The sequence below is a fragment of the Harpegnathos saltator genome, unplaced genomic scaffold (genome assembly GCF_003227715.2).
Source record: "Harpegnathos saltator strain DR-91 unplaced genomic scaffold, Hsal_v8.6 scaffold753, whole genome shotgun sequence".
Taxonomy (NCBI): Eukaryota; Metazoa; Arthropoda; class Insecta; order Hymenoptera; family Formicidae; genus Harpegnathos; species Harpegnathos saltator.
Genome location: NW_020230597.1, coordinates 40434 through 54347, shown reverse-complemented (window position 1 = coordinate 54347; position 13914 = coordinate 40434). Strand labels below are relative to the sequence as shown.

At 43.5% G+C, this 13914-nt stretch overlaps 1 protein-coding gene across 1 annotated transcript; it reads left to right on the top strand.

Annotated features, from left to right (window-relative positions):
- The first annotated feature begins 231 nt into the window (after positions 1-231).
- On the top strand, positions 232-1051 carry LOC112590217 (zinc finger BED domain-containing protein 6-like). The gene is made up of 2 exons (XM_025306098.1): positions 232-574; positions 674-1051. Exons 1-2 carry the CDS (start codon positions 442-444, stop codon positions 1036-1038), a joined length of 498 nt encoding a protein of 165 aa, XP_025161883.1. The 5' UTR covers positions 232-441; the 3' UTR covers positions 1039-1051.
- Positions 1052-13914: the final 12863 nt, after the last annotated feature.

Below are 13914 nucleotides of genomic sequence, written 5' to 3'. Positions count from 1 at the left end.
CGTTTTAAATTTACTATTTTCGTCATATTATTTATATTACTAAAAATGCTCTTAAAAACTATATAGTCAGTTGCTAAACAGTGTAGACTCTTTTTTTCGATGTAGTTTAGAACACTGTCAATAGTCCAATCAGAAAATATATCTTTGATATTTTAAATGATTTTGGGAGCGCTGTTTACAATGTTGTAACTGTAAAATTATTCTAATAATATTAGTAAATTAAGACTTAACTTACCTATCTTAACATTTAGCTTATCTAAATAATATTTTAATATTTTTGATGGAGGACAAAAAGGAAATAAGATTACAAATCATATATTATATATAATTGCTAAATGTGGACTGCCACTGTCGTTCACGGAAACAGAAGGATTTAATAATTTTTTGAAAGCAGTAGCACCACTTTACAAAGCACCAGGAAGAAATGCTATTACAACACTTATGGATGCAAAATATACACTTATAAGTTCGGATTTGAAAAATAGCTTTAATAACATTGACTTTTTTTGTTTAACCAGCGATGTGTGGACAGATCCTTTTACAAACAAAAGTTATATAAGTTTAACATCTCATTAATTCTCATTATCTTGATACTGATAAAATTACTTTACAAGCTGTATCGTTAGGCTTAGAAAAACTAAAAGAACGTCATACCAGTGGATATCTTGGTAAGGTTTAAATGATATATGTAAAACATGGAATATTCCAGATGATAAAATCCTTTGTATTGTTACTGATAATGGATGTAACATAAAACATGTTATACATACAACATTTGGGTATCACAGGCATCTTCCATGTTTTGCACATTGTTTAAATTTAGTTGCGCAAAAATCAATAGCATCGTCGGTTCGGTTTCAAACAATAGTTACTAAAGTAAAACATATTGTGACACATTTTAAACATAGCGTTCGTGTATCTGACGAACTTATTCGATTACAAATGCTACAAGGAAAAACTGAAGGTACATGTTTAAAACTTAAACGGGACTGTCCCACAGGACTATCGTTGAAATTCCATTTTTTATATGCTAAGTAGATTTATAGAAGTTGTCGACATTGTTAGTCAAGTGAAACTTCCTCTTTGGAAATGATAACACATGAAAAGAGAAAAGTGATAATTGATGCAATTAAGATATTATCTCCTTTAGAACAAATAACTGTAGAATTATCAGGAGAACAGTATTTGACATGTAGTAAAATAATACCGTTAACCAATTGTTTAATAAAACGTTTAGAAGAAAAAATTCCTATCACTGATATAAGTAAAGAATTGCATAAAAATATTCTCCAGGAGGTTAATTACCGATTTGGACCAAATTCTTATATAAAGAAAAATGAGTTTCTTAGTATTGCTACTTTATTAGATCCTCATTTCAAAAAAATTCATTTTGGAAGTGCAATGGAATGCGCAAATGCAATAAACACAGTGTCTAAACTGACAAAGAATATGAATAATACTAGAGAAACTATTGAAAAGCGCTTGACAAACAATGTTGACAGGTATAACGAAAATGACATATGGAATATTCACGAAGAAATAAAAGCTTCTGTAACATTTACTAATAAGGAGTCGACGAGTATATCTACTGAATTATGACAATATTTAAATAGTGCTTTGTTAGATAGAAAAGATGATCCTTTAAAGTATTGGTTGAAAGTGAAGGATGTATATCAAAATTTATATGTAATTGCAATTAAGTATTTTGTAATAGTAGGCACGCCGGTGCCGTCAGAAAGAGTGTTTAGTAAAACCGGTAATCTTATTTCCCAAAAACGGAGTAAATTACTATCTGAAAGAGCATCGAAGCTTTTATTTCTTCAATCAATCCAAAATAATTTTTGGGAAAAAAACATGTAATTAATACATTATTTCTTTATATAATATATTTATATAATAATATAAGGCTAAAAGAAAATGTGCCATGTTATTTTTGTATATATTAACAACATAACAACATAACATGTTGTTAAGTTAAACTTAAACCACTAAACACGGCGGCACTCGCCGGATACTTATAACTTATAACATTTTAAATCGCGCACAGACAATTCCATGAAGCGGGAGGCACACACTCTTGCATAAAGGTATAATGCACAACGCATAAGTAAATGAACCAATCAGAGTTTTTCATTTCCAATGTGGCAATAGAAATGAGAATTCTGATTGGTTCATTTTGTTATGCGTTGTGCATTATGCCTGCATGCAAAAGTGTGTGCTTCTCGCGCTCAGTGAGCTGTTACATCTGTTTGGTGGTCGGATTGGTGGTCTCGAAGAGGAATGTCAGATTGGAGTATTTGTCCAAAATTGAACTGCTTAGAAAAGGACGGGAACCGATTCGACACGGTGCGATTCGACACAAGCTATGCCGATTGGTCAACACTCGAAAACCTCTAGATGCATCGGCTTGTGATTGGTGATGTCGAATTGCACCGCGTCGAAACGGGCGCTCCCCCTTAGAAAATAGATTTGCAATAAAAAAAGGTCCTGTACGACCTGTCGCAAATTAGGCTGCTTCAGCCCAATTTGAGTCGTACAAGACCCTTCTTTTATTGCAAATCTAGTTTCTAAGCGGTTCAATTTTGAACAAGTAGCTCAATCTGACATCCCTAGTCTCGAATTTAACTGATTCTAGTTACTTCTGTTTACGGATCGGATTTATTGCCGGTTCTATTTTCTTTTAGAGTACATAATCTTAAAGCAATGTTCTGATTGGTCTTTTGGCTTAAGTATACATATTATGTTTATGGTTATGCCAATTTTAGTACGAAGGCTTTTATGGAATTATTTGGAATTGACTCCGATCGGAATAATACAGTTATTCCCTAGATTTCTGAAGTCTTTTCTAATAAAAACAAATTATTCCGATCGAAATCAATTCCGAACAAGTTCATAATACGTACCCTGTACTCCTCGCTTAAAACTATATAGGTTTACTACATAGAAATATCTCAAGAGGTTGTATATATGATATATATATATATATATTGTTGCGCTTGCTTGCAACAAGCGCACCAAAAAGCAGGCAAATGAAGCGAACACGAGGTTTAGGAAAATAAAACCAAGCGTTTAATGCGTTATTTACAAGCTTGCGATAACGTAAACAATTTCTCTATATTGCGCGACAGAATTTCGCGGACCGATTCGCCACACACGTCAGCTCGGTACGACAGCTGCTCTCTGAATCTTTCCTTTATTGTTTACTCGTTGTCTAGGGGAACGATTAGCTTTTCGGACCTGCTTTGACATATCGAACGCCTCACCTGGAGCTTGCTTCCGAGAGCGCGAGTGCAACAATATATATATATTCAAAATTCTAAATCGATTCTGTAGAATTGATTATATTTTTTTGCGAATAATCGATTGTTTGATTTTTTTTAAAATATCAATTCCGAAAAATGGATTTTTTTTGGCAGAATCGTGCACCTCTATTACTCATAGAATACCGCACAATTCCTGACTTTCAAACAACACTAGCGCCTAAACGACGCTATAAATCAATTTGGTGCAATGATAACTTTTTATCAGCGTGACGGAAGCTACCATTTCCCAAGTTTCAGACAAATTCACTGGGACCCAATTTCCATAAGGTTTGTGCGGGGTCCTTTCGTCTACGACCAACAGAAATGTCAAAAAGATTCCAACAACATAGCTTCCGTCTACGACTGACGTAGGAATGCCAGAAGGAGTACCTCCAGTAACACAGCTTCCGTCTACGAATGATACAGGTATATCAGAAAGAGTATCTCCAGCATTACAGCTTCCGTCTACGACGGATATAGGAATGTCAAAAATAGTCCGTCCAGCAACACGTTTTTCATCTACGACTGACATAGGAATGTCAAAAAGAGTACCTCCAATAACACAGCTTCTTTCTACATTCGATATCAGAAAGAATATCTCTAACAACATTGCTTCGTTTTACGACCGACATAGCAACGTCAGAAAGAGTGCCTCCAACAATACAGCTTTTGTCTACAACTGACATAGGGATGTCAAAAAGAGTCCGTCCAACAACACAGCTTCCGTCTACGACCGATATAGGAATGTTAGAAAGATCAACTCTAGCAACATTGAAGGATTTTACGGCCTATCCTGGATATACGCCCCATCTTGCATATCCATTTTTTATACGTTTTGTTATAGACATCTCGCAATTTGATATAGTGACTTGCCCATCAGGGACACGAAAAGACCCACATGGAATGTGTCACAATAGGGAATAGCATTAAAGACAAGCAGGCAATTATCAATCAAGGATTTGTTATACAGGGTGTCTCAACTTTGGGACGCGTTATCGCTCAGCCTCTACGCACACAGCTTGCCGCGGAGGGTCTATAGGCCGCGATGGGCGTGGAAAACGCCACACTTTACACGGTTATTACTAAAAAACTATTATGATTTTCACATTATGGCACAGGACTTTTCTATTCCTCTCACTTAGCTCTATATCCCTACGGAGCCCGTGTCCCAAAGTTCTGAGACACCCTGTATAGGGCGTTTCACGTAAAGTGTGACAACTCAAATCTCTTTTTTAGAGATTAAAAACATTTGTCATATCAAAAACTTATTCATGACAAAATTTCATATATTCGAGAGATCTTTCTAATACAGGGTGTAGCAAAAGTCTGGAAACACTCAAATATCTCTTTAAAAATGAATTTTAGAAAAAAACGTTTCAAACAAAAGTTGTAAGGTTTAAAAAGATGCATTCAACGGTAACATTCGCTTGACCTTGGGTGGCGTTGCCAAGGTCAGATCAAGGTCAACCTGATATTTGTAAATAGAATCCCCACTTTCTATTACATATTCTTGTAGCTTATCTCGAGAGTTTTTCAAAACACTGTAACAAAGTTTAATTTCGTTAAGTACTTTCCGAGTTATGAGGCACGAAGTTTGCAATACCGCCGACATTAGCATTACCTAAGATGTACCGCGTGGAGCTTGCACGGTCAAATTTACATCTCATGTGTGCGTGTGTATGTGCGTGCGTGTGTGCGTGCGTGTATGCGTGCGTATGTGCGTGCGTGTGTAAAAAAGTGAGTGAGTAATTGAATGAGTATGCGTCTATAAATATAAATGTTCGAATTGTTGACCTTCAATTTGACACTGAAGCAATCGATCATAAAAGCTCCTACAACATTTTCCAATATTTCGGAGGTAATTAATGCCACTTCAGTGGTAATTCGGTGTCGCAAATCATCCAAATTTTGAGGTTTTGTTTTGTAAACGCGATCTTTTAAATAACCCCAAACAAAAATCCAAGGGATTCATGTTAGGTGATCGGGGTGGCCACTCGATTGGTCCCCTTCTTTCTAATTATCTTTCAGGAAAAAAGTCGTTTAAAAACTATCGTAACTGCAATAAAAAATGTGGAGGGGCGGCACTATACTGCTGAAACCAAACTGTATCAAAATTTAAACTGAAAATATTGCGAATAGCAGAAATAATATCGTCTTGATATTTAAAAGATCGCGTTTACAAAACAAAACCTCAAAATTTGGATGATTTGAGACACCGAATTACCACTGAAGTGGCATTAATTACCTCCAAAACATTGGAAAATGTTAGTAGAAGCTTTCATGATCGACTGCTTCAGTGTCAAATTGAAGAAAGTCAACAATTCGAACGTTTATATTTGTAGAAGCATACTCATTCAATCGCTCACTCACTCACTTTTTTACACACGCACGCACATAAGCACGCATACATATACGCACACACAAGATGTAAATCCAACCGTGCAACCTCCACGTGGTACATCTTGGGTAATATTATTGTCGGCGGTAGTGCAACTTTCGTGCCTCATACTCGGAAAATACTTAACGACAAAAACGTTATAGTGTTTTGAAAAGCTCTTGAGGTAAGCTACAAGAATATGTAATAAAAAATGGGGGATTTCATTTACAAATATCAAATATCACAAATAGTCCTTCTTTCATGGTCTTACTGGCCGTAAGGCGGCTTAGGACCGAAGTGCGGCCCAAAGTCCCAACAGCCGTCCAACGTCAGGCCCAGATACTTTATCGTGGGCCTGACGCAGACGTGGACTCCATCCACGAGGACCCGGGACCTCGGCGGCACCCCATGGCTGCCGTCATGAAAATAAACGGCTTACATTTTGTGGGGCCACCTTCAGCCCTTGGTCCTTGATGGTTCCCACCACCGATGCCGTACCGTCTCCACGCAGAGGCGAGCTTCCCCCCAGCCCTCCCCCCCGGCTACCACTAACGTGTTATCTGCGTAGCAGATGACGTGGCAGCCAGGGAGGAGGGGTGAACGAAGCACCTTGTCGAACGCGATGTCCCATAGCACGGGGCCGAGAACCGACCCCTGCAGGACACCGCACTCCATGGTGCAAGTGCCTTGGACCATGCCTCTCCCGAAGTAGGCCGATAGGATGCACCGGAGGTAGACGGGCACCCCATGGTATTCGAGGGCCCGTCCCACCTCCGGCCAGGGCAAGGTGTTAAAGACATTTGTGATATCTAAATACACGGCCAGTAACACCCCGCCTCCTTCATCCACGACCGTATGGATCAGGTCCCGGACGTGCTGAACTGCATCCAGCGTCGAGCGTCCAGGCCTGAACCCGTACTGATTGTTATAGAGGTACGGCCCCTCCGAGGACAGATGCTAGACGAGGGGGTCGGCAATAATGCGTTCGAGCATCTTGCCCGCCTCGTCCAGCAGGCATATCGGCCTATAGGCCGACGCACTGCCGGGTGCTTTACACTCCTTTGGGAGAAGGACCAATTTGGCCCTACTCCACTCTGGGGGGAATACCCCCTCCTTGAGGCACCCGTTGATCACATCCCGCGTGGCTGCGGACAAGTTCCCCTCGCCGAGGGTGAGAGCCCAGGCACGGCCAGGAATGCCGTCGGGGCCGGGGGCTTTGCCCTTTGCCCTGAGTTTCCTCCTGACCCTGGCGAACTCCTTTGGAGTGACCTCCAGGTCCTCGTTCCAGTCCCCGTCCCGTATTTCGGGAACGGGGATCTGGGGAGGCCCCCCTTCCACTCTCGGGAAGAGAGTGTCGAGGAGCCCCCCGAGGACCTGGGGATTTAAGGCCTCCGTTGGCGTGGGCGCCCACGGACGGATTTTCCCGATCGTCCGCTTATAGGAGTGCCCCCACGAATTCTCATCCAGGGAGCTCACCAATTGCTCCCAGTCTCCCTTCTTAGTAGCCTCGGCAATGACAGCCTTGAGGGCTTCCCTCGCTTGAAGGTAGCCCTATTTCGCCCTTGCAGCATCCCCGTCTCGTCGCCGGGCCCGGATATATACCTGTCTGGTCCAGACGGAAACCTACCGAAGTTCGGCAATGGCCTCCATCCACCAGTAGGCGGACCGGCACACGCCGACGCCACGATGCCCACTATCTCCCTAGCCCCCTCCTGGGGGCTGGAGTCCTACTCATCTGGCCCCTCATCTAGGTGCCAGGTGGCTACAAGGACGGCCGCCCGGAACTTGTCCACATCAAGCTGATTGAGGGCCTATTTTTTGGGGAGAGGAAAGTTCCCCTCCCCTGGGCGGCGTCCCAGCACCTGCTAAGAGGGAGACGGAGAGACCACACTATGTACCTGTGGTCCAAAAGCGTTTCCCCTCCCGTCTCCACCACCCACTCCCGGAAAATCCGGGCGACCGAAGGAGAAGCCCATGTTAAGTCTATGATGGACTCCCCCTTCAGCCGCACACAGGTGCTGGTCGACCCTCTGTTCATTAACAGGAGGCCGAGTCGCGCCGCCCAGTCGGCCACGATCCCTCCCGGGAGATCATCCTGCTAGGGATCGCAATTCCATCCCGTGGAGTGAGCGTTGAAGTCCCCAGTGACTACGACGGGCGAGGGGTGGCACTGTCGTACTACGTCACTGGTCGAGGATCTCCTGTATGTGCGGAGTTACCGAGACCGACCTTGTTTCTGAGGTGGAGGAGATACACCCTCACCACAATAATGGGCCTCCAATCAACGGCCACGTATAAGGTCACCCTCGCCCTGATCTTGCAGGAAGGGAACCCCGTCGCGAAACGAACCACCACGGCCACCTAGCCGTCCGGGCTGCCAGCATGAGTTGCCAATTGGAACCCAGGACGGCTTGGTGGCCAACCCCAGCCCGGCGCCCAATTCTACAAGCTTCTGAACCCAGAGGTCTTGGGCCCGGGCGCCGCGGCCGTGGTTCGCCTGTAAGATCCGGAGGGGCGTGAAGGCTAAGCCTTCTACGCCTCCTCTGGGCGACTCACTACTGCCCCCTCCGGGGAGATATCTAGCGGCGATAACGCCGCTTCAGTCTCCCCCGGAGGGGCTTCGGCTATGATGGCCTCTTTCACGGGTGCCTCCACGGAGACGCAGGGGATCCCTACCTTAATGTTCCCCCCTCTGGGGTGTATGAGGGCGGGTCATCCGTTCGGGGGGTCGTAGGTGGCGCGCCTATCAACTCACCATCGACGATTAGGGTCGATGGGAGTGGAGTTGGCTCCATTCTCCTCACCTTATCCGCCGTTGCTTCTGCCGAGAGGGAAACATCTCCCACCTCCCCCTCTTCCTGCTCCCTGCTGGGGGGGAGACGTTGGCCGTCACTCCCCTTTTCCTCTTCTCCCTCTGGGGCAACGGCACCGCCGGGGCATCATCGGTGGGGGTGTGGGTTCGGGCCTCTCCCACTTCCATGATCTCCAACTCCCTCGTTGGGTGAGAGACCAGTGTGGTCCTCCCCCGCATCCCGCGCCAAATCCTCCACCGGAACATCTTTGGTGGGGGTTAAGGTCCCCTCCACCTGCATTCTCTCCGGCTCTCTCGTTAGGGGGGAAACCGGCCTGCCCCCCCCCAAATATCAGGTTAACCTTAACCTGACTTTGGCAACGCCACCCAAGGTCAAGCAGATATTACCGTTGAATGCGTCTTTTTAAACCTTACAACTTTTGTCTGAAACGTTTTTTCTATAATTCATTTTTAAAAGTTATTTGAGTGCTTCCAGACTTTTGCTACACCCTGTACAAACGAAAGTCCGCCTTCGCTCTCTCTTGAAAGAGGATAGGAGATACTAGATGCGCAACTAAGTTTCCGGGTTTTTTTGATCAATGAAAAATGGAAAATCTCAAGAGAATTACAAAAGAATGGTTTATTTAAAGTACCGTTCCTCGCTAGTTACATATTTTTGCCATTTCTCTGACAATACATGGATACCGCGACGATAAAACGATGCGTCTTTGGACCGAAACCATTCATCCAACCAATTTTGCACTTCTTCGAAATTGCCCAGCCAAGCCATGCACCATCGACCGGAACAAGTGATAATCGGAAGGGGCCAGGTCTGGCGAATACGGCGTGTGCGGTAGCAGATCCCATTTCAGCGTTTTGATGATGTCCTGGACGATGGAAGTGCGATAGCACGGAGCGTTGTCGTGCTGCGATATCACTCGTTCATGTCTCGTGTCCCATTCTGGCTGTTTCTCGAGCAATACATGGTTCAAATTGATCAGTTGTTGTCGGTAGCGATGCCCATTGACGGTTTCGCCCGGTTTCAGCAACTCATAGCACACGATTCCTTTCTGGTCCCACCAAACGCAGAGCATTGTCTTCTTTCCGAAGCGATTTGGCCGTGCATCGATGTTGATGCTTCGCCAGGTGAAAGCCACGATTTTTTGCGTTTGGGATTCTCGGAATATATCCACTTTTCATCGCCAGTAACAATTCGATGTAGGAAACTATTTCTTTCATACCGCAGAAGCAAAATTTCGAAAGTGGCTCTTCGATTTTCCATCTGTCTCTCAGTCAACTCATGTGGCATCCATTTTCCTTCCTTTTAAATTTTTCCCATGGCATGTAAACGTTTGGAAATACCTTGGCGAGTCATACTTAATGCCTCCGCAAATTGATATTGTGTTTGCGTATCATCTTCATCCAATAATGCTTGCAGATCCTGCGGCGTCCTGCGGCTTGTTTTTGGTCTTGTGTTTGGTCTTCCGGAGTGCTCCTTGTCAGTGTCGAAATCGCCACTTCTGAAGCATTTAAACCAATTTTCACGGGTAGTTTTCGATGGTGCATGTTCGCCGTAGGCCTCCTCAAGCAAACGACGTGCTTCAGCTGCACTTTTTTTCAAGTTAAAGCAGAAAAGCAAAGCTTCCCGCAAATGCTGTTTATTTGGCACAAAACTCGACATCTTCATTGTTAGAAAAAATATTTTTGCGTTGCGATATATGTTGGTATTACGACTGGTTATTGTTAATAGATGTCCAAGCTATAAAAAAAACACAACTTCAGATATGTATGTCGACTACATGTGTCGTTAGTGCCATCCATGTGTGAAACCCGGAAACTTATTTGCGCACCTAAAATAAGTTTGTAATTTCAAATGGGATCTCCAATAAAATGTTACACGTTTGGCATCTACGGGAAAAAACAAGTTAATTTTATCTGGAACATTTCTTTAAAAAATACTTCTATCGAAAGTTATAAACATTTAAACTTTACAGTAAAATGCATTTAAACTAAAGTGATAAAACTGTAAAGTAAATAAAAGACTTCATAGTTTTTCACATTTTTTATTTTCACATTTTTTATTAAATGTTCGAATTGTTGACCACTTACATTTAAACACTTATTAATCCTTTTTGTAAAATTTTGTTTAATTCTAAGCAACATTTCTTTCCAGAAATCAGGTTAGCACAAGCTTCACATATTTTTTGGTGCATGGAAATATATGGCAACACTATTTGCATGTACGTGTACAATGTGTTTATGTTTTTCCTATTAGTATCAAGTGTTTATTTTGTTGGAAGACTTGAATAGAGTACAATATCCTCCATACATTCCTTCATACATATCCTCTAGAGGCGTGTAAATCGCACTTTCACTCCCACCCAATTGACGGTGTGAAGTTGGCACCTCACTTTCTAGCATCGCAAGTTTTAACGATAGTTCTTTGGCACCGCCAATAGTTCTACACAACAGTTTCTGATAGGTTATATCAATAATTCCGCCGAATTTGTTAACAAAATTGAAGATTTTGTTAACTAATTCGGCGGAACGGCGGAGGCAACGGTGGAGGCCGGCATACGTGGACAGCAGATCTTAAAAGATAGCAACCTTTGACTTTGAGAGACCACCAGTTTGTACCACTAGGTATAAGTAACAATGCCTCTCTCTGTAGTCGCCGTGCGCTCGGGATAGCACTAGAGATGTTGCTTCCGAACGACATCTCTTAACATTATCTAGGGAGAGGAGAGTGTCGTGAGCGTGGAGCGTCAGGTAGCTCAGTGGTTTAGAGCAGTCGCCCGGCAAGCGAAAGACCCGGGTTCGATTCTCGGTCTAGCGACTACCGCGCTCTCGATATTTTTCTTTCTTTGAAACGAAAATAAGATGCAGGTCCCGAACGCTCGGCGTCCCGTCGCCACCTAATACGCCCCCCCTTCTTTCATGGTTGCAGATTGAAGATATGAGATGCTAACTTTCCGTAGCACCGCAACTTTAAAAAAAAGCCATTTCAAGCACGAAATCTTATAGTTCTAGAATAGTTCTATAGTTCCTGATATGTTTTAGCAAAATTTGTGTCTTCTAACCAATTTTAAATAATTTTTGAAACATAGTGCCAGCACCGCATCACAAGAATAAAGTATCAGTTTACTGGTAGTTCCAGCCGACTTTTTGGTCTCACTTAGTGTTTGCGACTCCGCTCAATAGTGAGCGTAGTAGACTCAGGTCTCGTACGGCCTATTCGGGTCGTAAATCCGAGCCGAAAAACTCGTGAAACACTCATGACAGATGCGTCCACGGGCGTTAGAATGAAACGACCTCCGTCGGATCGGATGGCCTGCCCTCCCGGATTAAAAGGCCTGCAATCGGCCACGTTCCTGAGAAGCGTGGAAATGCACGTGAACGCGCGGAACTTTTGTCACGCGGAAAGCAACTGAGTCGCTCCTGAGCGATAAGTTGAGGTCTATCAGATGCTTGGACCGAGAGTTCTCACAGACGCGGTCATGTTGCTTCAAAAATCACCAAGATTCTTGATGAATGCTTGGAAAGAGTTCGTAAAACTCCCAGGGAGACGGCAACGCCGTTCCTAGCCGTCGAGGTCTTCGACGGACGCTCGGAAAGAGAGAGTTACTCGTTCCTCATGGAGGCGATTAAGTTTGCTCCGGAATCGTGGAAACGAGGCGAACTCACAGCTAAAGCGATTCTCACCATAAAGCCTCAAGCCAGCAGAGTATATTAGCACCGCAGTCAACTCAGCAGAGTGTAGAGTACGTTAGTTTGAATCTCGACTATGCACGAAAACTGCTCTAGGAAAGTCTAGAGAGACGGTCGGTTAAGTCGGGCGCAATAAGTCGCACAGAACACCAGAGAATGCCATAATCGACGTTGGGCCATGCGAAGGCGTCGCGCGGGCCGTTGCGCTGGGTGATATACCCGGCCGGTGGATTTTTGTCCGCGGGTTGCGGAGTCGGGTGGCGCGCCTCGTAGCAGCCACGGCTGGAGCTACTCGCCGAGCGAGACTGCTGCGCCGACTTCGAGTAAGCCGACGCCGGGAACCCATGCCGCCTGCCATACAGGACAGGCGGGTTCCGTTCGCTTCTCTCAGACGCACATTCCTGAACATTTAGTAGTTCAGTCTGCCAGTAAACTAATACTTTACTCTTGTGATGCGGTACTTGCGCTAAGTTTCAAAAATTATTTAAAAATAGGTAAACGCCGACACCCTCGATGAAACCTACTTAAAGTGTTGGAACTATTGTAGAACTATTAAAAGAGACTAAAAAGCCTGCTGGAACTGCTTGCAAACTGATACTTTACTCTTGTGGTGCGGTGCTGGCGCTAAGTTTCAAAAATTATTTGAAAATAGTTCAAGGCCGGCACGCGCGACGAAACCCATCAAAAACTTTGGAACTATTGTAGAACTATTAAAAGAAACCCAGAAGTCGGCTGGAACTGCCAGCAAACTGATATTTTATTCTTGTGCGGTACTGGCGCTAAGTTTCAAAAATTATTTAAAATTGGTTAAAAACCAGAACTTTTGCTAAAACATATCAGGAACTATAGAACTATTCTAGAACTATAAGATTTCGTGCTTGAAATGGCTTTTTTGGAGGTTGCGGTGCTCCAGGAAGTTATAACCTCATATTTTCAATCTGCCATTTTGTTAACTAATTCGGCGCAACTATTGATATAACCTATCAGGAATTGTAGAACTATTGTGGGTGTCAATAGAACTATCGTTAAAACTTGCGATGCTAAAAAATGAAGTGCCAATTTCACACCGGCTGCCCGATCCCGCTCATAAGGCGCAGTCTCGCGAGTCATGCTCTCGAGTCTAGCGCTCCCGGGAATACGAAGCTCGAGACGGCGGGACTCGTGAGTCCCGATCCCTATCACCAAACTCTCTCTTTCTCTCTCTCACGTGTGCGCGCAAGAGATTTTTTCTCTGTCTGTCTTTCTCTTTCTCTCTCTCTTTTTTTTTTGTGTATGCGCGATATGCAAGATATATATGTACAGTCTGTAAAGTAAGAGTGTGTACGGGTTAATGTAAAGAAAAATTTATTTTTAATGATTTTTAAGTACATGGATTTGTTGTACAGGGTGGGGAAAAATTATTGGTCATGCTTTTGCCAGTCGATTCTACTCGTCGAGATCGCCAACATTGCATCATAAATATGGTGCCGCAAAATTAACTTTCAAGGTCATTTTCAATGTCAAATTTTTTATTGGCTTAGTCGATTCTACTCGTCGAGCTGAACAAAAGTCTCAAAGGGACCATATGCCGGAAATCAATATTTCATAGAGAAATCTTCATTTGAAGTTTTTTTGCCTGAAATTTCCAAAAAATCGATTTTTATGGAGTCAGAAAATAAATCTGATACTTATAAAGTTCTTAAAATCATGTTCTGAATATCCTGATCATGATTGGCGAAAATCACCCCCAAAAATGA

What these genes read in the sequence shown, in the direction of transcription:
- LOC112590217 (XM_025306098.1), top strand. Translation starts at nt 442, where the DNA reads ATGGATGCAAAATATACACTTATAAGTTCGGATTTGAAAAATAGCTTT. An exon ending in TATAAGTTTAACATCTCATT is followed by an intron (nt 575 to 673) that starts AATTCTCATTAT and finishes TATCTTGGTAAG; the next exon opens with GTTTAAATGATATATGTAAA.